This window comes from Meriones unguiculatus, chromosome 9 (assembly GCF_030254825.1).
Source record: "Meriones unguiculatus strain TT.TT164.6M chromosome 9, Bangor_MerUng_6.1, whole genome shotgun sequence".
NCBI classification, from domain to species: domain Eukaryota; kingdom Metazoa; phylum Chordata; class Mammalia; order Rodentia; family Muridae; genus Meriones; species Meriones unguiculatus.
In genome coordinates this window covers 99,707,280-99,732,424 of record NC_083357.1, presented here as the reverse complement: position 1 = coordinate 99,732,424, position 25,145 = coordinate 99,707,280, and the positions used below count along the sequence as shown (strand labels likewise).

Sequence of the window (25,145 nt, the reverse complement as noted above, 5' to 3'; positions counted from 1 at the left end):
ATGGTGGCTCACAACCATCTATAATGTGAACTGATTCCCTCTTCTAGCAGGTGTAAATGCAGATAGAACACTCATATAAAATAAATAAATCTTAAAAAAAAAAAAACAAGTCATCTAAAAGATAAAAAAAAGAAAAAAGTTTAGAGGAAAAGTTGTCTCTGTTCTTTTTCCTTTGTTTTTTACTACTGGGAGTTGAAGCAGGGACCTCAAAGATGCTGGGTAAGTGCTCTACCACTAACCTATACCACCAGCCCTCTTTCTATGGTTTTTCTGTTCAGTTTGTTTTGTTTGAGACAGGGTCTCATGTGTGTAGCTCAGGCTGGCCTTGAACTCACAGCAATTCTCGTGCCACCGCCTCCCAAAGTGGGATTACAGCCATGAGCCACCATATGCAGTTTACCTTGTTGCTGGTTTTGAGGCAAGGTCTCAATAAACAATGAGTTCACGGTAGCCCAGGCTGACCAAGCATGGCAAGCTTCAGGCCAGCCAAGGACAGTGGGACCCTGTCTCAAAAAAAAAAAAAAAATTAAAAAATACAATGAAACTTTATCTTCTTAATTAGAGTAATTTCATAGATTGTGTTCTCTAGGAAGCCACTGTGAGACACAAAATCCGCTTAGAGATTATATTTAGGAACAAAACTGATAAAGAACTAGGATTAAGCAACAGTACCCACTGAGCTGAAGATTAGAAAGAGATGCATTAGCTTTTGGACTTGGGGTGGCCTTTACAAGCCACCAAATTAATAAGAGACAGCTTGACCCTCATCACTACAATGCTAAGTTACTCTGAGAATACAACATCTCTGATTCACTGTTGACCAGGCAGCAACCATTAGCTCTCATCAGCTACAAATTGTCATCAGCCAACACTCTGATGGCTGGGAAATAAAAGGTTCAGTCCTGATGGAGGGGTCAAGTATAACATGCTATATTTCTGAGTCCACTCTTAACATTACTCAGATCCAGCCTCTCTAACAGAGTGTTCCCTCCATAGCCAAGATTCTGTGTGAGTTTTTATTTCCCCTGCAGAAATCTGGTACAGCTGGAACTCAGAATGTTTTTCTTTCACAACTTTACTATAACACTTTTACCTACTATTTTAAAAACTAGAACTTTTTAATGGTCTTGGAGGCCCTGAGAGATCTGAGCCTTTGATCACCTCCTTCAGCCACCGAGATTGTACTTGACTTAATATTAAAACTAAGTCACAAGCACCAAGAAACATATTTCTATGTTAAACATGCTCTCTGTACCTTTATGTAACTGCAGCTCCATTTATCTTTGAAGAACAGGTCAGTTACTTTTGCTAAGCCAGAGATTACCTCCTTTATTAGGCTCTTGAACTAAGACATGAATTCAGTATAATAAGACCCCGATGGGGGCTCTTAGGAGCCATCTGATGGAAACATGACACTGTTGAGACTCTGGTCCCTGAGCAAGGCATCCAAAACAAATACTCTAAGTGGTCTTGGCATCAGGGTAACTATTTTTCTACTCTGGATTTCTAGACTCCTGTTTTGTTTGAGGACTAGCATTGTTGTGCTATACGTGAATTCTAGCGGTCCTTTAGTGTTTAAGTATTTACAGTTGAAAGTACTTAATCTTAGTAATAAAACTCAACCTAAATATTACTTGTGATAGTAAACATTTTTGTTTTTTTCTTTTGTGTTGTTGAAGAAGAGCCCATTCTAGAGGCCACGCCAACTTACAATTCATCAGGTAGTCCAAACTATCCTCAAACTTTTAGCTGCGTCCCTGCCTCACCTTCCAGAGTGCTGTTTCTGCCAGGGTTAGCCACTACACTTGGCTTTATAGTGAAGTGTGCAAAGCTGAAATGCCATGGCTTGACTTCTCCCCTTAGCAGAGTGACTGTCTAGCTCGGTCAAGAAAGCACACTCTGATGGAAACACACCATAAACATGATTCTCAAAAAGTTGTGATTTGCATCCACATATGGAATTCACACACCTGAAGTAATATTTGAGGAATGAAAATGTTCAAACATAACTCTGCCAGATAGAACCCAAGTGTGTTATCTGTAGGAATAGTTGGAAGATTTAAAAGCTAATTAAAAAGGAAAAAGCATTAGTCATTCAAGCTTATAGATGAAAACACCTGAGAGCTATTGTATCTAATTTATAGTTAAAAGAATTTCACACCTGATGTAGTGGCCTCCTATAGTTCCAGCTGCTCAGAGGATGGCTTGAGGCCAGGTGTCTGGAGCTAGCTTGGGTAAGACAGTGAGACACTGTCTCTTTAAAAAAATTAGTAAACACTGAAGAATTCCAACCAACTTGTTAATTTGTATCCTCAGTTTGGTGTTTTTAATGTTAGCTGAAATATTTTAAGTTGAAATATCACCATAGTTGCTAAGAATGCAGAATTCTATGACCTTTAAAATGTGGAGGTCACTGAAAAAGGAAATATTTTTTCACTGTCCCTCTCCAACAATTGTTCTTAGCTACCAAGCTTGTTTTAAAATATTTTAGGGTGCCAATCTTGTTTTTAAATGTTTTTGTATGTTATTGTATAGGAGAAAACACAGACCTGTGACCCCACATTTTCAACCTCTTTTGTGCTCAGTAATATGCATGCTTCCTGTATTGGAAGTCTGTCATTGATATTTAATTAAAAATATTTTTGTTATTACAGAGACAGAGACTCAGTGGATTTATGCAATCCTCCTGCCTCGACCCAGCCTCCTAGTGCTGGGGCTACAGGTGTGCACCACTATGTCCACTGATCATTTGAATGAAATTCACTTTGTTTTCTTATTTTACATGCACATCATGGCTCCTGCCTTGAAATTTACTAATTTAGTACACTAGCAAAGGTAGCTTTCTTAAAAATTATTTTTAGAATAATTATTTAATTTTAAATAATTTTAGAAAAAATATTTAAGTTACAGAAAAGAAAAAAACTGTTAATAGGACAAAGTTTTAAAAGCTCAGTTTCACAATGTCAAGTGGAGAAGAATGGCGACGACCCGTGATCCTAAAAGTGAAAAACGAAGCCAGAGTCTCACTACAGGACGACAGACTAGTCTTAAGGGAAATGAGCCTATCAACCACAAAGACAGAAAAATACGCCCACAATAAACCAGGCAAAGGCAGGATCTGCCTTGGCTGTACGCTATTCTTTGAAGGCAAATGCGTCATGCACTGGGGTCGGCTCCAGCCTTCCCTGGGCGGCCCCCTCGCCCGCACCTTGAGGAACAGGGTATACCGGGCGGCAGCGCAGCTGCAGCTAAAGCTAAGATGGCAGCGCCCAAAGGACTCGAGCCGTGCGCACAGGGGCTGAAGAATAAATTCCAAACCCTCTACTCTTCCATTTCTCACAGTGCCGTGAGGAGCAAAAGACCCCCTTCCTCCAGCACGCAGGGCGCAGAGAGCATTTAGGAGTAGGAGAGTTCTTCCTTGGCTGCGCCCGCCGTAGGCAAAGCAATCAAGGATCTGCGGGGCTGGCTAAGGCAGCCGGCTTGACTTGACTTGGAGACCCCCAGCCCCTTCTCTGCGTCCCCTTGACAGTGGAATGGTGACTCCAAAACACCCTCTCCTCTCTGGTATGTGCCCTGCTCCCGCCATCCCAGGGAAGCCGTGCAAGGTACCTAGCTGCCAAGGCAGTAGCTGTGGCAGTTGCAGGAACCAAGGGAAAAAAAAAAACAAAAAACACAAAAAACAAAAAACAGTGCAGTGCAGTGCAGTGCAGAGGCAGGAAGAGGAGGAGGAGGGAAAAACCCCGCTGCATTGGCTATCAATTTAGAATAGGGCTACCGCCGCCGCTGGCGTGGAAGGAAACGCTGCCAACCGCAACAGAACGCCACCCTCAGATAGCTAAGTGAGCATGTGTGGGGTTCTGCGCACGCCTAGTGGTGCAGCCCAATGACATCGGGTTTCGGAGGGAAGAAATCCAGTTGCCCTGTTTTGTCAGTACCCAGAAGGCCCAGGGAGGGGCTAGACTGGGTACTTTAAAGTATTGTGGGGACCCGAGTGAAATTCAGGATGAGGTGGGCAGAACCCAGAGACCAGAGCAGGAGTCAGTGTTCACTAGTAACTCTTACTGGGTAACCACGGCTATGTCACTACCTAAGCTCTAGCTAGAGAGCTCCTCTGAGAATGAAAAAAAAAAAAAAGAAGAAGAAGAGGAAGAGAGGAAGAAGAGGAAGAAGAAGGAGAAGGAGAAGGAGAAGGAGAAGGAGGAGAAGGAGAAGGAGAAGGAGAAGGAGGAGAAGGAGAAGAAGAAGAAGAAGAAGAAGAAGAAGAAGAAGAAGAAGAAGAAGAAGAAGAAGAAGAAGAAGAAGAAGGGCATGCTCCTAAATATTGTAGATGTGAGGGAGAGGACATCTGACAGAGGCAGGGACATCTGACAGAGTCCAGAATGAACATGCACCGAACCAGGCCATGTGAAAAGGGGGTGACCCAGGAAACCAAGACGCCAGGAGGGTAAAGGGAAGACCAAAGTGCAGGGTAACCACAATGGCTGGATTATCTAGGGTAGGGCAGCCCAGCCCCTGGCGGGAGAAGTTTAGGGTAGGGGACAGGGTATGCCCAGCCATGCCCTCCCTGTAACAGGGCTGAGAGATGCTGGGAGAACCTGAAGGTTAGGCCCACTTTGGTGTATTATATAGGCACCCCTGATAGCCATTTGTCCTGGGTTTGAAACCTAACACTCTGCAGTCAACATTCATTCGCTTATCTAGCTATCCCCTGATGTGCAATCAATGGGTTGGCTCAGACACCATTCCCACCCTGAGCAAAAGTCTAGTTGATTGTGTCCGATGTGTGTTGCCATTCCAGAGAGAGACTGTCACATGACAAGATGGACAACTTAGATGCCTTAAGAGACTATCCCGTGTCATCTTTCCGTGTCGAGTTTCCCCGCCCTCCTCGCTCGCACTTTAGGTTGGTAGACAGTGTTTTGGACTTTATTTAAAGAAGGACTCTTACCCAAAGACATACAAGAATTAAGCTAAGTCAGGATCCAAATCAAAGGTCGCTCAAATCCTTTTAAGTAGTTAATTTTGGCTCCTGCAACGGCAGTGAACCGTTACAACTCCGAGTGTGCAACCTGTGGCCCAGGGCCACAATCCTAGAGCCTTGCGCTTTCCCTTGAGGGCGATGATGGGATGGGACAGGAGTGCAACACTGAAGTTGGTAACTTTCCACCCTGAAGCATCAGGATAGGAATCTGACAATACAGCTTACACGTTTACTGCGTGCAAAATTCCAGACTAGTAATTGAGGAAGACACAAATAGGAACAAGAATTTATGTGCGTATTTCTAATATAGGTGAAGGAACAAGAAAAATGAAAAACTTGCTTAGCAGGTATTTAAATACTGACTCCTCATGTCTGTCTTTGTCCCTGGGTTTTCATTATCCCATGTCTAAAAAGCATTTTAAATATTAGTCTAAATGATAGAAGCCTATCATCTAAAGCTCCAATAAGAATCCAACCTTTTCAGCATCCTAATCAATCCACTGAGCATTAGTAAAACTCCCTACTTCTAGTTTGTATTTTCAAATACTAAGGTGCAACTTTAAGATAATCCCACTTAAAGAGGCACAGATGTAAAGACCAGTGAGTAGGTGTTACATTTCCGTATAAAATAATAGTAAGATCAATGTCAGGTTTGGCAGCTAATTTAGTCTTAGTTACACCTGTAGTTTCAAGTCATTATCAAGAATCATCTTTGGAAAATTTAATTCTGGGCAGAAAAAAAATAAGTCACTATTGAATACTGTCAATATCCAGATAATTCAACCATCTTTAAGTTAAATAAGGAGGCACTAAAAGAATACTTGAGAAAGATACCTGCATGAAGATTTATCTCTGATAAATTCAGTGACAGGAATTTGGGAATGACTCGGGCTTGCGGATGTGTCTAATTACATTTTCACGGAGAGGGGGAAGGATGGGTGTACTGATTACTCTCTCTCTCTCTCTCTCTCTCTCTCTCTCTCTCTCTCTCTCTCTCTCTCTCTCAGGCCAGGAACTGGAACTCACTACGTAGCCTAGGGGGGCCTCGAGCATTTTCCTGTCTCGGAGCCCCAAGTGCTGAGGTTACAGGAGCTAGCCGCGGTGACCGCTGGTTATCAAAGCTACTTTTTTTTTTTTAATCAATGCTATTTTAAATATACCTACTCCCCCAATTGCAAATAAAATTGCCAAAGGGCTGATGCTCCCTGGCCGGCGCTCGGCACAGTTCGTCTTCAGGTTGGCAGCGCGGACCTGGGAACCGGAAGCAGCAGAACTACGCTCTGGTCCTTAGAGTGACAGGCGCCTCTTTCTGCCAGGTTCGGGTTCTCTCGCCGGGAGGGAACCTCATTACCTGAAGAAGAACGCCTCCACTGACAGCTTCCCCGGCGCGGTCCAGGCTCTTCCTGGGGCTGCTTGTAAAACCCGGAGCCGCGGATCTCGCGTCGCTCCGGCACCACCCGGCCTCTGGACACCCACAACCCGAAGGCGGAGGGGAACGGCGGCGGAGGGGGTGGGGCCGGCTGGAGAGCCGGGGTCCGGTCACTGAGCATGCGCCGCGCGGCGCGCATGCCCAGTGCGGCCGGCCGCCTCCCATTGCGGGCAGCTCCGGCGGTGGCAGCGGCGGCGGCGGCACCGCCTCCTCCTCACACTCCGCGGGTGGCGGGGTTAGATGAGCGGCCCCAACAGCGGCGAGGGCGGCGCGGGGAGGAGGAGGAGAAGGCGGCGGCGGCGGAGGAGGTCGCTGTCTTTGTAGTGTCCCTGCTGCGGGCTCCCGAGGCCGCCGCTCCAGCCGTCGTCGTTGGCGGAGGCTGAGAGGGGGCGCGCGTGCCTGCCCGCCCGGCCCGCGGGGACGAGTCGGCGGCGGCGGCGGCGAGGATGATGATGTGCGCGGCGACCGCCTCCCCCGCCGCCGCCTCCTCCGGGCCCGGCGGGGACGGATTCTTCGCGGCCGCCACCATCTCTTCCTCGCCGGCGCCGGGGGCGCTGTTCATGCCGGTTCCCGAGGGCTCGGTGGCCGCTGCGGGGCTGGGGCTGGGGCTGCCCGCCGCGGACTCGCGGGGTCACTACCAGCTGCTGCTGTCAGGCCGGGCCTTGGCGGACCGCTACCGGAGGATTTACACCACTGCGCTCAGTGACAGGGACCAGGCCGGCAGCAGCACTGGACACCCGGCCTCCAGGTGAGTCTCCCGGGCGCCCTTCCTTGCACCCCATGCCGCGTGTGCATCGTGTGTGTGTGTGTGTGTGTGTGTGTGTGTGTGTGTGGCGCATCCGTGCGTCTGTGTCCGTGTAATTAGCACTCGGCCTTCAGTTAGCGCTGGATGCTGACGGTAGAAGCACTTTGGTGATAACAAGAGGGTGTGGTGGCCACGGTGTGTGTGTGTGTGTGTGTGTGTGTGTGTGTGTGTGTCTTTTGAAGGGGAAGGTAAGAAAGATGAGGACGTATCCGGTAACGCTAGAGAGGGTGCTGGTCGGTCATGACACACGTGTGTGCATTGTTGAGAAGGAAGGCATGGGTAGAGAGGGATAAGACCATCATGCATGAAGAGAATTTGCAAGAGTCGGAAGGGGATATGTGCACATTTCTAGCGTCTGAGCTGCAATCCTATTTGCACGACCCCTCCCCATCACATTCCTTTCTCCAGCTGCCCTCCATAGAAGCCGCCTTACACTATCAACCTAAAGCTAGTGATGTCTGTGGGCTGTTTAGACAAAAAGCCAGTGGTTTCATTTTAGGAGATTTATGAATAAAGCGTACCGATGGAGATTTGTGCAGACGCGATAAGTGTGTGACAGGGATTTTTAGAAGTGTGCTTTGATTGTGGAGCCTTTTGGCCTTGAAATGTGCTTGCAGCTGCTGCCTTGTTCTGCTGGCCTGTCCGTCGGGCCATTTCCCTTCATCTTCTGTTCTGTTTCCTGTTACTTACAGGTTTGAGAGTGTAGAGAGTTTTGTAGGGAAAATGGAAAAAAAAATACGAAGAACTTTAAAATTATGACAACCGGCTTGGGTTAACTGCTGCAATCAGAAAATCTACGTAGTTCTCAGATCTCTTTCTATTAGACTGGCTACACCTTCGGCTTCCTTGCTATGTAGTTGACAAATCGCTTTCATTTTCTTTTTCTTAAAATATAGGTGTGTTTTTTAGCCCAAAGCTCTCCTGTTCTTTTCTTTTTCCCTGCCTTAACTTATCATATACCCTGAAGGATGGTGACTGACTCGTTCACCATCTTCAAGAGTGGTAGTTAGGACTCATCTTTGCATTTTAAAAAGCGTTTTAAAAGTGAGTTTGAAGTGTTCCCACCCCCTCACCAAATCCGTGTGGCTTCTTCAGCAGTGCCACACGTCTTTTTCCCCCATTCTGAAAGGTCTCTAGTCCAGAAGTCTAGTCTGTGCTATGGCTGTTGGAGAGAGTTGTAAAAATGGAGCTTTACTTGCAGTTTTTTTCTAGACAAACCAGTCCTATCTGTTTGTTGACAGGATTGGATGCATCAGTAGTTGAGTCATGGATTTAAATGGGTGTCACTACCCTTTTGCTATTTAGAATGAAGGTAAGAATGTCAGAAGTGTGCTTCTTGCTAATGGTTTTGGAAAGCAGCTCAGATCACATTAGAGAATTAACCTTGAGAATTAGGTTTAAGCTTGAGTTGTGTGTTGATAAATTATTGCACTGTGGTACATCTTCACAAATTTCTCTTAAATATTTAAAATTATGTTATATAAACTATGGTGTATATTCTTGCTTTGACTTTCTACTGTTTTCTAAATAGGACTTTTTTGTATCTTGAACTTTACTGGCAGTAGTAGACAAAATTAAATATAGGTTCATCTACTTAAAACTTGGAGAGTTTTAGTTTGATCAGTTTTCACAAACTGTCAATAAAATTCGAGGAATTGGTTCACTGATCTCAAGAAATATTGACAGAAACTAACCTTACTTTGATAATGCCTCCTGAGGCTTGTTCATATATTATTTTTTATTATAGTTTGCCCTCTCCTCATTTCTATCAACACTGTTCTTTATTGTGAATTGAATTAAATTAAGGATGGTAGGGAAGAAGAGTAGGGATTTGGCATTATTTATATAGGGCATTGAGTTAAAAGAGAGAGATAGAGGTTCGGGCTGAAATTCTAGAAAGCATCAAGCTTAAGCATGTGTGAAAAGGGAGACAATAGAAGAAACCAAGAGAAGAGATTAGAAAGCTGAGAAGAGGACCAGGCAGTAAAACTTCAGGTCCTAGGAAAGTAAAGAAAAACTTTTTGGAAGTGCTAGATACTGAAGAAAGTGAGAACAGGAGAACGGTTTCCTGGTCACTAATAACTCTTGAGCCAAGTGACCATAACTGGGATAAGCATAAACGGGTGGGGTGAGGTTGGAGAGGGTTGGAACAACCTGGGGGATATGTAGGAAGGTTATTGGAGGACAAGTAGGACATTCAAGTACGGGAACTTATGTACAGAGGAGGGCATTACAGAGTTGAAAGAGGGAATGGTTGATAGAAATCAGTGGAAGCAGTTTTATGATGACAGGTTAGCCATTGAAAAAGTTGAGTTGAAATACTTTCTTTACTAGAAAGGAAGTATTTCTAAATATACAGACGATAATTTATTGAAGGCGGGTACCACATCTCTTCTTTCCTGTGATCTGAATGGGTGGCATCATTTTTTTTTTTTTTTTTGATGTTTATTCTGTCAGTGTCTGGGGTATACTATTGTAGACACCAAAGACATAGTAAGTACAATCGACAAAGTCTTAACTGCTGGACTGTGCACTTGAGGGTGGTGGTAACAACTGGTAATTTCTTGTGATAGGTAATGGTGAAGGAAATACAGCCAGTTTCATAGATTGAGCTACTGGAGTGAGAAGGTCGGTAAAGGTCTTATTGGGCGTTGATATTTAAGTTGACATGTCATAAAGAAGGAGATCTAGAAGTGCATATGAGGAAATTAGAAAAGCCATAAGAGAAGGACAAACTTGTGCTGCGGAGGACATAAATGTAAGTGAATTATCAGCACATGTGGAACAAATTCAGTACTGTAGATTGTTTTAGGGAAGATTCAAGCCGAAGTTAGTATTTAGGATTTTGAAGGCATTTTAACAAAGTGGCTAAGAGCTTGGACTCATGACACTAGACTGGCTTTAAGAACTGACTGTCCTCTGTCATTTGCTAGTTGTGTAACCGTGAATGTTACATAACTTCCTTGTCTTAGTTATCTTATAGGTAGAGTGAAGGTAATAATAATGTTCCCTGTTTTTAGATTAGATGAACAAATATTTGTAAAGTACTTAGCATGTTACATTATATTAAATATCAGGAGTTTTGTTATCTTTGCTGAATGTGAGAGGTTTGAGGATATGGAGAGAAACAATAGTCTTGCCTGTAACTCTTGGTTTTTGGATCAATGTCACTGAATGATCGCTGAATATGGGAATAGCTTTTAGGTATTCTGTGACTGAATTTGAATGGCTGAAATTATAACATTTTCTTGAAGAAGGTGGCTGGCCACACAAGGCAGGAAAAAAATGTTTGATGAGTTTTCTGAGTGGTAGATCATTTTACATTTGGGATAATGCCAGTCTTCCGTGGTAGTCTTTCAGGTTGTAGGCTGCCTTCATTCAGATTCCAGTCTTACCATTTTATGTGTAAGGTTGGGTTGTTTGTATGTGCTCTGTTGACTCTGTCAGGCCTTCAATGTGCAATATTGCTGGTGGCTGAAGTTATAGTCCTGTGTTACCAGGCCAGCCCGACGACCGTTTTATTTTATGTATTTTTGAAATGGGATCCTGTGTAGTCCTAACAGGATCACTATGTAGCAAAAAATAAAAGTGATCCTCCTCATTCAGCCTCCTGATTGTTGGGATTACAGGTGTCTGTACTACAGCTGGCTGACAGTTTCTTGTAATATTTTAGGGTAATCTAAAGTATGTGTGGCTACATATATTAAATGTCTTTTAAATGTTAGTTGCTATTGTTTTTATTAAAATAATATATACAATTCCAGTCAGCTTATTAAAACCTTACTAGTTAGATGCTAAATGAGGAAAACTCATAGTTGACTGATTCAGGCTTAGTGTTACTGGAGGTCAAAGAAAAGTAGAAATTGAAATCTTTGGTTGTCACTTTGCTAAAAAGGGAAGTGATGCCGGGAGGGAAATGATAAGCTGAGTTAGAAAGAAAAGTGAAGATACTGGGTCTTGGCAGTAGCAGAAGAACACCTCTGCTCTAAATACTATTATGAACGAAATGGGTATTTGTGTCCTCTTTTCAGCTAAGCTAGTTATTTCCTTTGCTACTTCTTTCTTTTTGTTAGAAATGGCATTTGACTGGCATGTTAGTACATTCTAATAATCTCAGCACTTGGGTGTTGGAGGCAGGAGGGTCAGGCGTTCATGGCTAGCCTCTGACACATAACAAGTTCAAGGCCAGCCTGTTGTACATGGTACCCTATCTCAAAATAGAACAGAACAGAACATAAATTGTATTTGAGTCTATCCCACCTGTGCATGAAATTTGGGTTATAAGAGGCTAAGTAGTCAATCCTGTAAATGTTGAGGGTTCTTAGTTATAATTTTTTTTTTTCAGACTTAATGTTCGAGTTCCTAGTCTTGAGTTTATTATCTGTCTGGGGGGTTAAAGATAAAAGGCAGATACTTAAGGAAAATGTTAGATGAAATCATCAGAAAACAGTATTATGACAAAGGAATGACACTCTGGGCCTGCTCAGCTGCATGAGTAGAGGTGAGGAAGACAATATTATTATGTAGACAATATAATATGTAGACAGTATTAAAATTAAAATATTCATTCATATTAAAATTTTATTAAGTCTAGAATGGAGAAGACTGAGAATTTATTTTAGGATCGGAGAGATTTGCCTAAAGGACTGTATCTGGAAGAACAAGAAACATATTAATCAAAATCATTGGGAAATTCATGGTGGTTTTGTGCTAAGAAGAGATATTGTTGTAGAAGTGGACCAGGGAATGATGTAGGGTTGAATATGAATGATGTGTGTATCTGTGTTTGTGAGTTGTTAGTACTTTTCACATAGCTGTTAAGTCTGTGGAATCCTATGTGCTTTATAAGCACATCAAGAAAAAGAGAACATGTTGTTGGTATACTAATTGGTAGAAATGTAAAATGAATTAGTCTCCTAACAAAAAAAAGAGTAAAAATTATGTAACTTGAAAAATATGTTAATTTAATAATAATAGTTTAATAAAATATGTTAATTTATTTAAATTTTAAAAAATATAATCTATTTAGCTTAAAATCAACAAAAATGATTTCTTTTTATTCGCGACAATTATATGTTCATATTCTTTCTTTGGGGTGTTTGGTTAGTTAAGATTTAATTTATATACAATAAAATTAACTCTCTTTACATATTCACTTAAAGAATCTTGAAACTATCACTAAGGTCAAGTATAAAATATTTCTATCACTTCAGAAATATTTCTTTTGGCCTTCCTACTCCTACCTCCTGGCTACCATCATGACTATATCTAGCATTATACCTTTTCTATAATGCTGTATAAATCTATCTCCTTTTAGGACAGGGCCTTATTGTTCATGTTTCTGTCTTCTGTGCTGTATTTTCTGTAAATAGAAATTAGGCCTTAAAACAGCATTAGATTCTGTGTAGACATTTTTATGAAGAATGTTTTGTATATATATATTGAGTGCTGCATGTTGCCCCAGTCATCGATTGCTGGCTTTCCTTACTTGCAGTGGTCCTAACACCAGTACCCATCAGACCTCTCCAGCATAATTTATCCATTTCTGTGTGTAATGAGCGCAGAACTGTGGGAGTAAGGACTAGCACTCTGTGCCTTTCATCTAAGGGTTTTAGTATCCTTTGATAGTCTTTGCCTGAGTCAATTATATTAGAATTTTTTTTCTCCTTATAATTCTGTTGACTTTCTGTATTTATTAGATAGTGCTTTTTGGTGTCCTAGTCCAGTGGTGGTGTGGCAGGGGCCACAGTTAGCCTCCCAGATTACCCACCTTCATTCCCAGATTGAGTCATACTCTCTTCTAGCTTTGGGGAGTATTGAGAACCAAAAGAGAAGGTAGCTGAGTTCCCTAGGCACCAATCCTATTCACTTTATTCATAGTGTGTTCTGTGCTGATATTAGTGCCTGGCCTCTTTGCCTTAAGGTAAGACAATTTTTTTCTTCTTTTAAATTGTTATTTATTACAGTTTATTCACTTTGTATCCTGGCTGTAGTCCCCTCCTTCATTTCCTCCTGGTCTCACTGTCCTTCCCTCTTTACCCCCTATGTCCCTCCTCTAGTCCACTGATTCCCCTACTACCTGAACCTAGCCTGTCATGTCTTATCAGGACTGTCTGGATCCTCTTTCTCTGTGGCCTAGCAAGGCAGTTGCCTGCTTTTTGATCTTTAAGTACTTGTCTTACTTCTAGTTTATTCTGAGGTAGCCTCCTCACTTATTAACAGATTATCCTGCTGCACATTAGATCTGTATGTTTCAGACTGTTCGCATTTTAATGATTCTAAGGCATTTAAAATTAAAATGCATAAAAGCAAGACAATTTTAAAGGACCATCTCAACCTGCAACCTTTCTATGTCTGAATTGCAGTTCAGCTTCAGACTTAACTTCTTTTCCCTTCCTCTTAGTTATTGATTCACACAGCACTCCTCAGTAAGGTGTGTGTATCTCCTTTTCAGTTATTTCAGTTGCTACCAGGGGCAGTCTTTAGGAACCTGGTTATGTGCTAGCTGGGATGAAAACCGCGTTTTAATACTGTTAGTTGAGCACTGCTGCTGCCGACACTCAGCACGCACAGTTGTGTAATTATTCAAACTCAAACATGGAATGCAGTTTTCATGAATGGAAATGCCCTGGTGGGTGCTATACCTTGGGCTTTTGAGAGGCTCAGGGAAATACTTATAAAGGTAGTCCAGTGAGTGGTCTGCTGCTTAGTCATGTTGATAAATGAGAATGGTGAAGAAAGGCTGAAGATAATTGGGCACGAAAGAGAAAAGGAATTTTCTTTTTCTTTTTAGTAACATATAGATTAGTAATGTATACAGGAACACCTGCAATGTGCATAAGAAGCAAAAGACTGGCCAGAGGTTTACTTCTAAGGTGCTGCAGTGGTTAGAATTCTTGTCTTCTCTAACCACTGTCAGTGTTCTTGACTGGGTTGAAATGGAATCCTGACCCTTAGAATAGGACCTCTAAATCTGATATTTCTGTAAACGTTTGAACCTCTAACTTTTCCTGAATCCTCCAGGCCTGCAGAAGTGGCTTAGTTACGACTAGAAAATGCCTGCTTAAAGACTGTGGAGAAGTCTGTACTGTCTCTCCTGCACCATCTACTGACCTTCTCACTCGCGGCTGTAACAAATCAATAAACAGTGAATGTGCAGTGAAACCTGCATGAAGGCACCATGCAGGTTTCTCTCTCTCTCTTTCTCTTTTAGAAACACACATACAAGTTTCTAAACTGAACTGAGCTACTATAAAGCACCATAATAGATTTATAGAAATACAATGATATTTGAAGTTTGTAAAGAAAATGCAGCAGTGACTGTCTCAAATCACTAGCTTAAAATAGTTAATGGGTTTGATTTTAGTTAATACTGCATTTCTTATGATGACATCCTATTTTTGCAAAGTTAGGCTTTTGGTGGTTATAATACTAATCAAGAAATATGAAACTGCACAGGAGGGTGGCCTGTTCAGTCTGACGCCATGCTTGAGAATTGTTACCCAATAGTTGCCCTTAGCACAAGGATTATTTTAGACTAGGAATCCATTTTATTTATTTTTTTAATAAGAACAGTCTCAGTATTTATTTATTTATGATGTCCCAAACAATTAAATGGCTATTTTATATATATTATGCACTGATATAAGATCAGGTTTTTGTATTTCTGGAAAACAAAATGAAGCTTAGAAAAGTAAATAGAACCATGTTTATAAGTTTGGGAATAACATTTTATGAGGTCAGAGAAATGAAAACATTTTCTAAGACTTCATAACAACGATGTTCCTTAAAAAATTCCAAGTTTTTTTTTATTTTATTATTTTATGTCTCAAGACTGCCCCCTCCCTCATCTCCCCCAATCTCCCCCTTTTTCTCCTTCCCCCATTCTTTCCCTTTCCCCTCCCCCATATCAACCTGCCCAGCACATCAAGTCATATCAGGACTGAGCTTATCTTCATCTCCTGAGGCCAGGCAAGGTAGTGCTGCCAGGAGAAAGTGATCCAAAAGCAGGCAATAGAGTCCATGTTAGAAACAGCACCCCTTCTCCCCCACCACCACTTGCCCAGCACCCCATATGAAGACCAAACCGGCCACTGGCCATATATGTGCAGGGGCCCTAGGTCCAGACCATGCACGCTCCTTAGTTGATGTATCAATCTCTGTAAGCCCCCATGGGTCTGGGTTATTTGTCTCTGTTGGTCTTCTTGTGAGGTTCCTATCCTCTCCAGGCTCTTCCATCTTTCCCACAACACTTCTACTAGACCCCCAAAATTCTGCCCCATGCTTGGCTGCAAGTCTCAGCATCTGTCACAATCCCCTGCTGGCTGCAGCCTCTCAGAGGACAGTCCAGTTAGGCTCCTGTCTACATTCATAGCAGAGCATCAATAATAGTGTCAGCAGATGGCTGTCTACTGTGGGGTGGGTCTCAGGTTGGGCTAGTTGTTGATTGGACTTTCCCTCAGTCTTTGTTCTCCTCTTTATCCATTTACTTCTTGTAGGCAAGATACTTTTTGGATTAAAGGTTTAGATTGTGGGTTGTTCCTCTCCTTCTATTAATCCTGCCTGGCTAAAAGGTGGTCACTTCAGTCTTCATGTCCTCCACCTGTTAGGAGTCTCAGCTAGAGTCACACCCATATCCTCTGTTGCGGGCCTCCAGTTTGTCAAAGAGATGACCCCCCTCAGTTTCCCTTCTTGTACCCAGACCTCTCACCTCCCACCCCCATTCTTTCTACATCTGATCCCCACCCTGTTCCTCTCCTCATTCCATCTGTTGCACAGTTCCCTCTCTTCATTCACTTCTGCTGTCTATTCTACTTCCCGTTCTGAGTGACATTCAGGCACCCTCCCTTGGGTCCTCTGTGTTACTTAGTTTCTTTGGATCTGTGGATTGTAGTATGGTTATCCTGTACTATAGGTCTAATATCCACTTATAAGTGAGTATACACTATGTGTGTCTTTCTGCTTCTGGAATACCTCACTCAGGATGATCTTTTCTAGTTCCATCCATTTGCCTGCAAATTTCATGATTTCCTTGTTTTTAATAGCTGAGTAGTATTTCATTGTATAAATATACCACAATTTCTTTATCTATTCTTCAGTTGAGGGACATCTAGGTTGTTTCCAGAGTCTGGCTATTACGAATTAAGTGGCTATGAACATAGTTGAACAAATGTCCTTGTTTAATGGTGGAGCATCTTTTGGGTATATGCCAGGAAGTGGTGTAGCTGGATCTTGAAGGCCCAGAAATAAACCCACACTTCTATAGGCACTCGATTTTCAACAAAAAAGCCAAAACCATACAATGGAATAAAGAAGGCCTCTTCAACAAATGATGCTGGTCTAACTGGATGCATGCATGTAGAAAAATAGATCCTGTGTTTATTATCCTGTACAAAACTTAAGTCCAAGTGGATCAGAGACCTTGAAAAAAACCAGAGACTCTAAATCTATTAGAAGACAAAGTTGGGAAAAGTCTGGAACTCATTGGCATAGGAGAGAACTTCCTAAACAGAACACCAACTGCACAGGCTCTGAGATCAATAATTAATAACTGTGATCTCATGAAACTGAGAAGGTTCTGTAAGTCAAAGGGCACTGTCAATAGAACAAAACGTCAGCCTACATATTAGGAACCAACCCTACAACAGACAGAGGGCTAATATCCAAAATATATAAAGAACTTAAGGAATCAAACATCAACAAATCAAATAATGCAATTAAAAAATGAGATACAGAGGTAAACCAAGAACTCATATCAGAGGAATTTTGAATGGCTAAGAAGCACTTAAAGAAATGCCCAGTGTCCTTAACTATAAGAGAAATGACAAATGACAAATGAAATGGCAAATCAAAATGACACTAAGATTCCATCTTACACCCATCTATATAGCTAAGATCAAAAACTCAAGTGACAATACATGCTGGGATCCATTTAATATCAAACGAAGTCCATGAAATCTGTTTGTGTTGTCATACATGAGCCAGAAGCTACTGAGCTGATAGGGCATCAAGTCTTTTGATGGCAATACTGATGATAGTACCCTGCTTGAAAATGATACTCTGTAAGGATGAGTGGCCATCCTTCCGGTTTTCCCAGGAAGAACAGGTGGGAGTGCTTCTACAAAACACTCTCAGTGGTACAATTGGGGAGTTTGTGTTTCCTGTCTCTGTAGCCCGAGTAATAGCAGTTAAGAGATACTTGTTCTTAGAGAAACATTTTAGGAACAACATACAGAAAAATCCTGTTACAGTTGGGACTCAGAGCGCCAAAGAAGTCTTTCTTTAGGTTGGGCTTATGGACCTCTCTGGAAAGTAGGGCTGTCAACACCACAGAGCAAGGATGTTTGTCACATAAGTGATCCACTGGGTGTCTCTCAGACATTAATATTAGAATAATCCTCATAAAATGAATTAGGTAATAATTATCCTATATTAAAAATTGCATAGGCTTGGTGATCTTAAATATTTGATAGATTCCATCAGAGGCACTTAATGGTATGTGTCCTCTTTTTAATGGCTTGATAGCTTGTTTCTTTTAATACGTAATGATATCTGTAGTTTGTTCTCTGGAAGAGAATCTTGGCTGCTCTTAAGTTTTGACAGTTATGAATTAAATTCCTATAAACATCCGTGTGCAGGTTTTTGTGTGGACATGTTTTCAGCTTCTTTGGGTAAATACATTCCAGAATCTGTAATTGTTGGATCATATGGTCAGGATATGTTTAGTTTTGTAGGAACCTGCCAAATTCTTTCCCCAAGTGGATGTACCATTTATATGTATGAAATGAAGCTGTTAGGAGTGTTTGAGAGTTTGCGTTGCTCTGTGTCCTCAGTGGTCTGGATTTTGGATATTCTGATTGATGGATATCATTTTTGTTTTAATCTATATTGCTGTGATAACCCTGTTGTAAAACTCCTTTTCAGGTGTTTATTTGTTATGTGTTTGCTTTGGGGAAGTACCAAGGATGTTTCCCTCAAGATTGTTGTTTTGGTAGTACTGAATTTGAGAGTTCTTGAATAGATACCAGTCTTCTCTCAGGTGTGGCTTTTGTAGAATGATATTCTCTCCTATTCTGTATCTTTTCTTCTCATTTATTGATTTATTATTATTATTGGAAAGCAGGCATGTTTGATTTTAATAAAGTTCTCAACTATATTTTCTTGGTTCATGCTTTAACATTTTATTTAAAAAACTGTTGCCATACTCAGGCCATCTAGGTTTTCTCCTGTTTCATCTTCTATACACTGTATTGTTTTTTTATCTATTTTTTTATTTTGAGTTAATTTTGTGAAGGATACAGGTCTGTATTTAGATTCCTCTTTACTGGGTGTCTGGTTGTCACATCATCCTTTGTGTATTGCTTTGCTTTGCTCCTTTGCTAAATGCCATTTGACTATATTTATGTGGGTCTGTTCTGGGTTCCCATGCTCTTTGTTCTGTTGGTCTGTCTCTTGTTTCTTTAGCACTAACTGGTCTTGATTAGTGTAGCTTTATAGCAAATTTGAAGTGAGATATTTACCTTTTTCTTTTCACATTGTCTTAGCTATTATGAGTGTTTGTCTCTCCTCATAAACTCTTGAACATTTGTCAAACCACAGAAACAACCAACTAGGATATTTATTGATATTAGATCAGTGCATTAATAGATTAGAAAGGGTGACACTGTTTTTTGTTGGTCATTTTATTCCAAGACAGGGCTTCTCTGTATAATAATCCTGACTGTTCTGAAATTGCTTTATAGTCCAGGTTGGCCTCAAACTCATGGTGATCCACCTGCCTTTGCCTCCCAAGTACTGGGATTAAAGGCGTGCTCCACCAAGCCAGGCAGGTCGCATCTTGATAATAATATTGAATCTTCCTGTCTATATTTATCGGCTATTTCTTATTTAGCTTTTCATCAGAAATTTGCAGTTTTCTTCATTTAGATCTTATATGTATTTTATTAGATTTATGCCCTTATATTTATATTTGTTGAAGATACAATATTTTTGTACTCTACTTTGCTGCTGGTATATAGAAAAACAGTTGACTTGTATATATACTACTAATATTGTTCCATGCAGCCCTGCTATAACTGCTTATTAGGTACAACAGGGTTGTGTTTTGTTTTTTTGTTTTGTTTGTCTGTTCTTTTGCATTTCTGACATAGGCAGTAAAATCTTTTCTTTTCTTTCCATTTACTGTAGTTCTCATAGTGATACTGATAAAGAGTGGTGAGAGAACATACCTTTGCATTGTTTCTGATCTTAGTGAGAAGGCTTGTAGTTTCTCACTGTCAAATATGATGTTTTTTGTAGGATTCCTCCTAAAAAATGTTGAGGAATGGCTCTTGATTTCTACTTTACTAAGAACTTCTTTTATGAGCTGGGGTTGAATTTGCCAAATGCCTTTCCCTCATATATTGATATGATGATGTCATAGATTGTTTTTAGCCTGTTAATTTATCTTCAGATGAAACATACCTAGCTGGGATACATTCGCTGAATGTTTTTCTATATTTTCTCCCTATATATATTTTCTGTATACTATATTTTATATATATATATATGTGTGTGTGTGTGTATGTGTGTGTGTGTGTGTGTATTCATGAGAGATGCTGGTTTGTAGTTTTTTAATATTTTATTGCTCCTCTGAGTTTAATGTTAGGGTTATCCTGGCCTCATAAAGTGGGCTAGGAAGTGTACTTTCTGCTATGTCCTTTAAGGAGAGTCATAGAACTGATGTGAAAGGCTTGAGAGAATTCACCAGTGAGCTTTTGAAAGGCTGTTTAAGATATCTGTTTCTTATATAAATTCTGGCAGGTTATATTTTTCAAGGAATGAATCTATTTCATCTCAGTCACCAAGCTTACGCATATAGAGTTATTACTATGCCCTTTATTATTATTTTAATGCTGTACAATCTGTAATAATGATTCCTCTTTCACTTCTGATAACATCTTTCTTTTCTCTTCTTTTAGCCATCTATTTTCCAATTTGTCAAATTTTGCTTATAAGTTCAAAGAACCAGCTTTTGGTTTCCTTGTTTATTTATTTGTTCTTCTCTCATTCAATATATCTGACCACAGTTTCCTCTCCCTCCATTCATTCTTTCTGGTACTTCCTTCTTCCTGAGATCTACTCTGTATTCCCTGAAAAAGAGCAGGCCTCCTAGGGATATCAGTTGAACACAACATAACAAGATACAGTAAGACTAGGCGCAAACCCTCATATCAATTGGGGAAAGCAACCCAGTAGGAGGAAAAGAGTCCCAAGAGCAGGCAAAAGAGCATTATATTACTATGCTGCTTTTGTTGTTTACTTTTGTACTGGCTTTCATCTCAGCATTTTCATTTTCTTATTCACTTTGAGTTTAATTTATCTCCCTAGTTTGAACATTAGAAAATTTGAAGTTTTATCTAAGTACTACTTGAGCTGCATTTCAAACATTTTAGTATACTTCTCATTTAGTTAAAATCCTTTTAATTTTTATTTGTGGTTTTTGTATTTTATTAGCATCATACCTAGGATTATTTTATTTAACTTTCAGATATTTAGTAATACCATAAATATATTGTCAATACTTATAATGCATACTTTATGTAATTTTGATTTTTAAAATTTAATTTATTTGAAACTTTTATGAACGAGTATTGTGGTTATATCCTTTACATTCATTTGTCCCTCTTCCCTTCCAGATCTTCCTCTGTTCCCTTTCCATCATTCTCAAATTGATCACCTCCTTTAAAAGTTTTTATTGTTATATGTATATGTACACACACACACACTCGGAATCTACTGAGTCCAGTTACTGTTGCCCGTGAGTATATATATTTAGGGCTGACCACTGGGATTGGGTAACCTATCAGTGGGTTTGTCCCTTGAGAAGACTGATTTTCTCTCTGTGGGTGGGACCAAACTAACTAAAAGGCAAAGGGATACTGTACAGATTAACAAAATCAGAAATGTAAAGGGGGGGCATAACAACAGACACTGAGGAAATCCAAAGAATCATATAGGCTTACTTCAAAAGCCTATATGCAATAAAATTTGAAAATATAAATGAAATGGACAGTATTCTTGATAGATTCTATTTACCAAAACTGAATCAAGATCAGGTAAATAAACTAAATAGTCCTATATCCCCTAAGGAAATAGAAGCTGTTATCAAAAGTCTCCCATCCAAGAAAAGTCCAGGACCAAATGGTTTCAATGCAGAATTCTACCAGACCTCAAAGAAGAGCTAATACCAATACTCTTTAAGCTATTTCACAAAATAGAAACAGAAGGAACATTACCAAATTTATTCTATGAGACCACATTCACCTTGATACCTAAACCACACAAAGACCGAACAAAGAAAGAGAACTTCAGACCAATATCTCTTATGAACATGATGCAAAAATACTCAATAAAATCCTTGCAAACCGAATCCAAGAATACATTAAAGATATCATCCACCACAACTAAGTAGGCATGCAGGGGTGGTTCAACGTACGAGAATCCATCAATATAATCCACTACATAAAAAAACTGAAAGAAAAAAAAAAAAAACACATGACAATCTCCTTAGATGGCAAAAAACATTTGACAAAATTTAACACACATTCATGTTTAAAGTTTTGGAGAGATGAGGGATACAAGGCACATACCTAAACATAGTAAAAGCAATATACAACAAGCCTATATCCAACATCAAACTAAATGGAGAGAAACTTAAATCAATCCCACTGAAATCAGGGACAAGGCAAGGCTGCCCCACTCTCTCCATATCTCTTCAACATTGTACTTGAAGTCCTAGCTAGAGCAATAAGACAACTAATGGAGATTAAGGGAATACAAATCAGAAAGGAAGAAGTCAAAGTCTCACTGTTTGCAGATGATATGATCGTATATATGAGTGATATCAAAAATTCTACCAGAGAACTCCTTCAGCTAATAAACACCTTTATTAAAGTGGCTGGATACAAAATTAACTAAAAAATAAAAATCTGAATCTCTCCTGAATACAAAAGACAAATGGGCTGAGAAAAAAATTAGGGAAACACCACCCTTCACAATAACCAGAAATAGCATAAAGTACCTTGGTGTGACTCTAACCATCAGAAAGACTTGTATGAAAAAAATGGGAAGTCTCTGAAGAAAGAAATTGAAGACGAAATCAGAAGATGGGAAAGATCTCCCATACTCATGGGTTGGTAGGATTAACATAGTAAAAATGGCCATCCTGGCAAAAGCAATCTACAGATTCAATGCAGTTCTCATCAAAATGCCAACACAATCTTTTACAGACCTTGAAAGAACAATTCTCATTTTCATATGGAAAAACAAAAAACCCTAGAATAGCTAAAACAATCCTGTATAATAACAGATCTTTTGGAGGTGTCTCCATCCCTGATCTCAACCTGTACTATAGAGCAACAGTAATAAAAACTGCATGAGCAACAGATTTGTGGATCAGTGGATTTGAATTGAAGACCCAGAAATAAATACACACACCTATAGAAACTTAATGTTTGTTTTTTGTTTTTGTTTTTCTTTTGTTTTGTTTTGTTTTAAAAGGTTTCTCTGTGTAGCCCTAGCTGTCCTGGAACTCTCTCTGTAGACCAGGCTGGCCTGGAAATCACAGAGATGGTCTGCCTCCCACATGCTAGGATTACAGGTGTGTGTCACCACCACCCAGCTCTCTCGTTTTTCTTTGATGAAAGAATTACCTTATGTACTTAGGAGGCTGAAGGAGGAGTTAGTCAGTTTGAGGCTAGCTTAAAAAACACAGTGACAGACTACCCTGGATTTTGCAATGAGACCCTTTATCTTCTTTTACCACCACCTACAACAAAACATATTTGTGACTTAGTTTCATTCTTGATCATGCGTGCATTTAAGGGACCACTAGTTTTTGTTTGCTTCAGTAGTAGCCACCTGACTAAATGAAGCTCATTTTTGCTTGTGTCTAAATGTTCCACTTGTCTTTAAAAGACAGTGCCAGTGCTCTCAGTTGATCCTGAGATAGTCTGTGCTTAGCTGTCTAGTTCTCATTGCTTCTAGAGTTTTCTCGTGATGGTCTAGTCTCTGAATAAAGACAGTAATTTGATCCTGTATACTGTCTTCTGTTAGAGAAGTAGAAGCTAAGAGCACATCATTATGCATAGAAAAGGAAGATAATTTAAGTGCTTATTTCAATAAGCATTGTAATGCTTAGAACAGTTTTTCTGTATTATATACATGTATATTTTTATATTTGATGTAAACCATTCTAATACAATATTTTATACAATGTACCATAGGGCTGAGATATCTTAAATTTTTTTCTGATAGTTTTTAAAAGAATTATTACGTGCCCCTAAGCATATAGGTATATATAAATTAAGCATTTACTTAATAATATATCATTGGGAAATTTATTTTAGGACAACCTTTGGTATACATGTAGTTTTGCCATTTACTAAAGATGAAAGCAAAATCCCAAATATTCTTCTGTACATTTGAATTCATTAAAATGTGGCATTTGAATTAAAAGGAACTAAAGAAACATTTGAATGAGATATTTTAAAAATTGTGATTAATTTCTATTTTGTTAGGAAACAGATCTACTAATAAGCTAATCGAGAAACTGTTGACCTTGATTTTTTTAACAAACTATTTATTTGAAAAACTTTATTTAGGGTTATTAAATGCTTCTACCTGCCTTCCAACCCCCCAACACCATGTAGTGGACACAGGGGCTGGAGTTCTCTCTGCTACTTCCTGCTGGGTAGGGTTGTAGGATTCTTTTGGGGGCAATACCAATATCAGTTGTCCAGAAATCCAGAAGTCCAGGTAAGCAGCAAATCAGCAAACAGCAAAAGCAGCAGCAGGACAAACTGGCAGCAAGCAGTCCTCCAAGCAGCTGCACTTTCTTGCTCTGGGCTGTCATATTTATACTCCTTAGAGTCTGCAGAATTCAACTAATTCCACCTGGCAAAGACCACGCTCCACAGGAGACACTTAACAGGTGTGGACAAACTAAAAATTTTGAAATTTTAACACAAACATATTTACATATCATAAACTAAAACATCCACAAGAAACTAATGGCATATGCAACTTTTGCAGGCTCAGTTTCATATTGCAGAAATGTTTAACTTTCCTTAAATGATATAACAATTTTTAATATAATTTAAAAATATTTTATTTTTATTTTCTGTGTGTGAGTGCTTTGCCTACATGTGTGTATGAATATACATCACATTCATGCCTGGTGGCAACAGAAGCCAGAAGAAGGCAATTGATCCCTCGGAACTGGAGCTACAGGCAGTTGTGTACTACCCTGTGGGTGCTGGGGAATCGAAGTTGGTCCTCTGTAAGATCAGCAAATGTTTTACATACTGAGCTATGTTTCCAGCCCTTAATGTGCTTAAGATATTTATCTCACTTTAAAAGAATTTTATCTTTTACAATACCTTCATGGGTATGAAGTTCTTTTTGTGGAAAAAAAAATCTTACAAGACCAATTCTAGACATTCTTCATTGAGCTTTTATTGATTTAGTATTTAAAATGTTAAATCATAGTTGAGCAGATGTCCTATTGAATGGTGGGGCATCTTTTGTGTATATGCCCAGGAGTGGTATAGCTGGGTCTTGAGAAAGCGCTCTTCCTAATTGTCTGAGAAAGTGTAGATTGATTTCCAAAGTGGTTGTAAAAGTTTACATTCCCACCAGCAATAGAAGAGGGTTTCCTTTTATCCACAACCTCTCCAGCATGTGTTGTCACTTGAGTTTTTGATCTTAGCCATTCTGAAGGGTATAAGATGGAATCTTAGAGTTGTTTTGATTTGTATTTCTCTGATACCCAAGGACATTGAGCATTTTCTTTAAGTGCTTCTCAGCCATTTGGTATTCTTCTGTTGTGTGTTCTTGGTTTAGCTCTGTACCCTATTTTTTAATTGGATTATTTGATTTGTTGTTTAATG

The 25,145-nt window shown here is 39.9% G+C and overlaps 2 protein-coding genes across 13 annotated transcripts in view; one reads left to right on the top strand and one right to left on the bottom strand.

The window, feature by feature from the left end:
- LOC132656395 (serine/arginine repetitive matrix protein 1-like) overlaps window positions 1–7,192 on the bottom strand; it is a 69,737-nt gene extending 62,545 nt beyond the window's left edge. Inside the window, exons 1-2 of the mRNA XM_060390660.1 lie at window positions 7,072–7,192; window positions 6,333–6,964 (exon numbers count right to left, since the gene is read on the bottom strand). Coding sequence (XP_060246643.1) covers window positions 6,333–6,964; window positions 7,072–7,192 — 753 coding nt within the window. The remainder of the gene's footprint in view (window positions 1–6,332; window positions 6,965–7,071) is intronic.
- The window catches only part of Mycbp2 (MYC binding protein 2), a 246,601-nt gene continuing 228,312 nt past the window's right edge, over window positions 6,857–25,145 (top strand). For all 12 annotated transcript variants that reach the window (XM_060391563.1, XM_060391566.1, XM_060391565.1 and 9 more), the window contains exon 1: window positions 6,857–7,158. In XM_060391563.1, coding sequence (XP_060247546.1) covers window positions 6,857–7,158 — 302 coding nt within the window. The remainder of the gene's footprint in view (window positions 7,159–25,145) is intronic.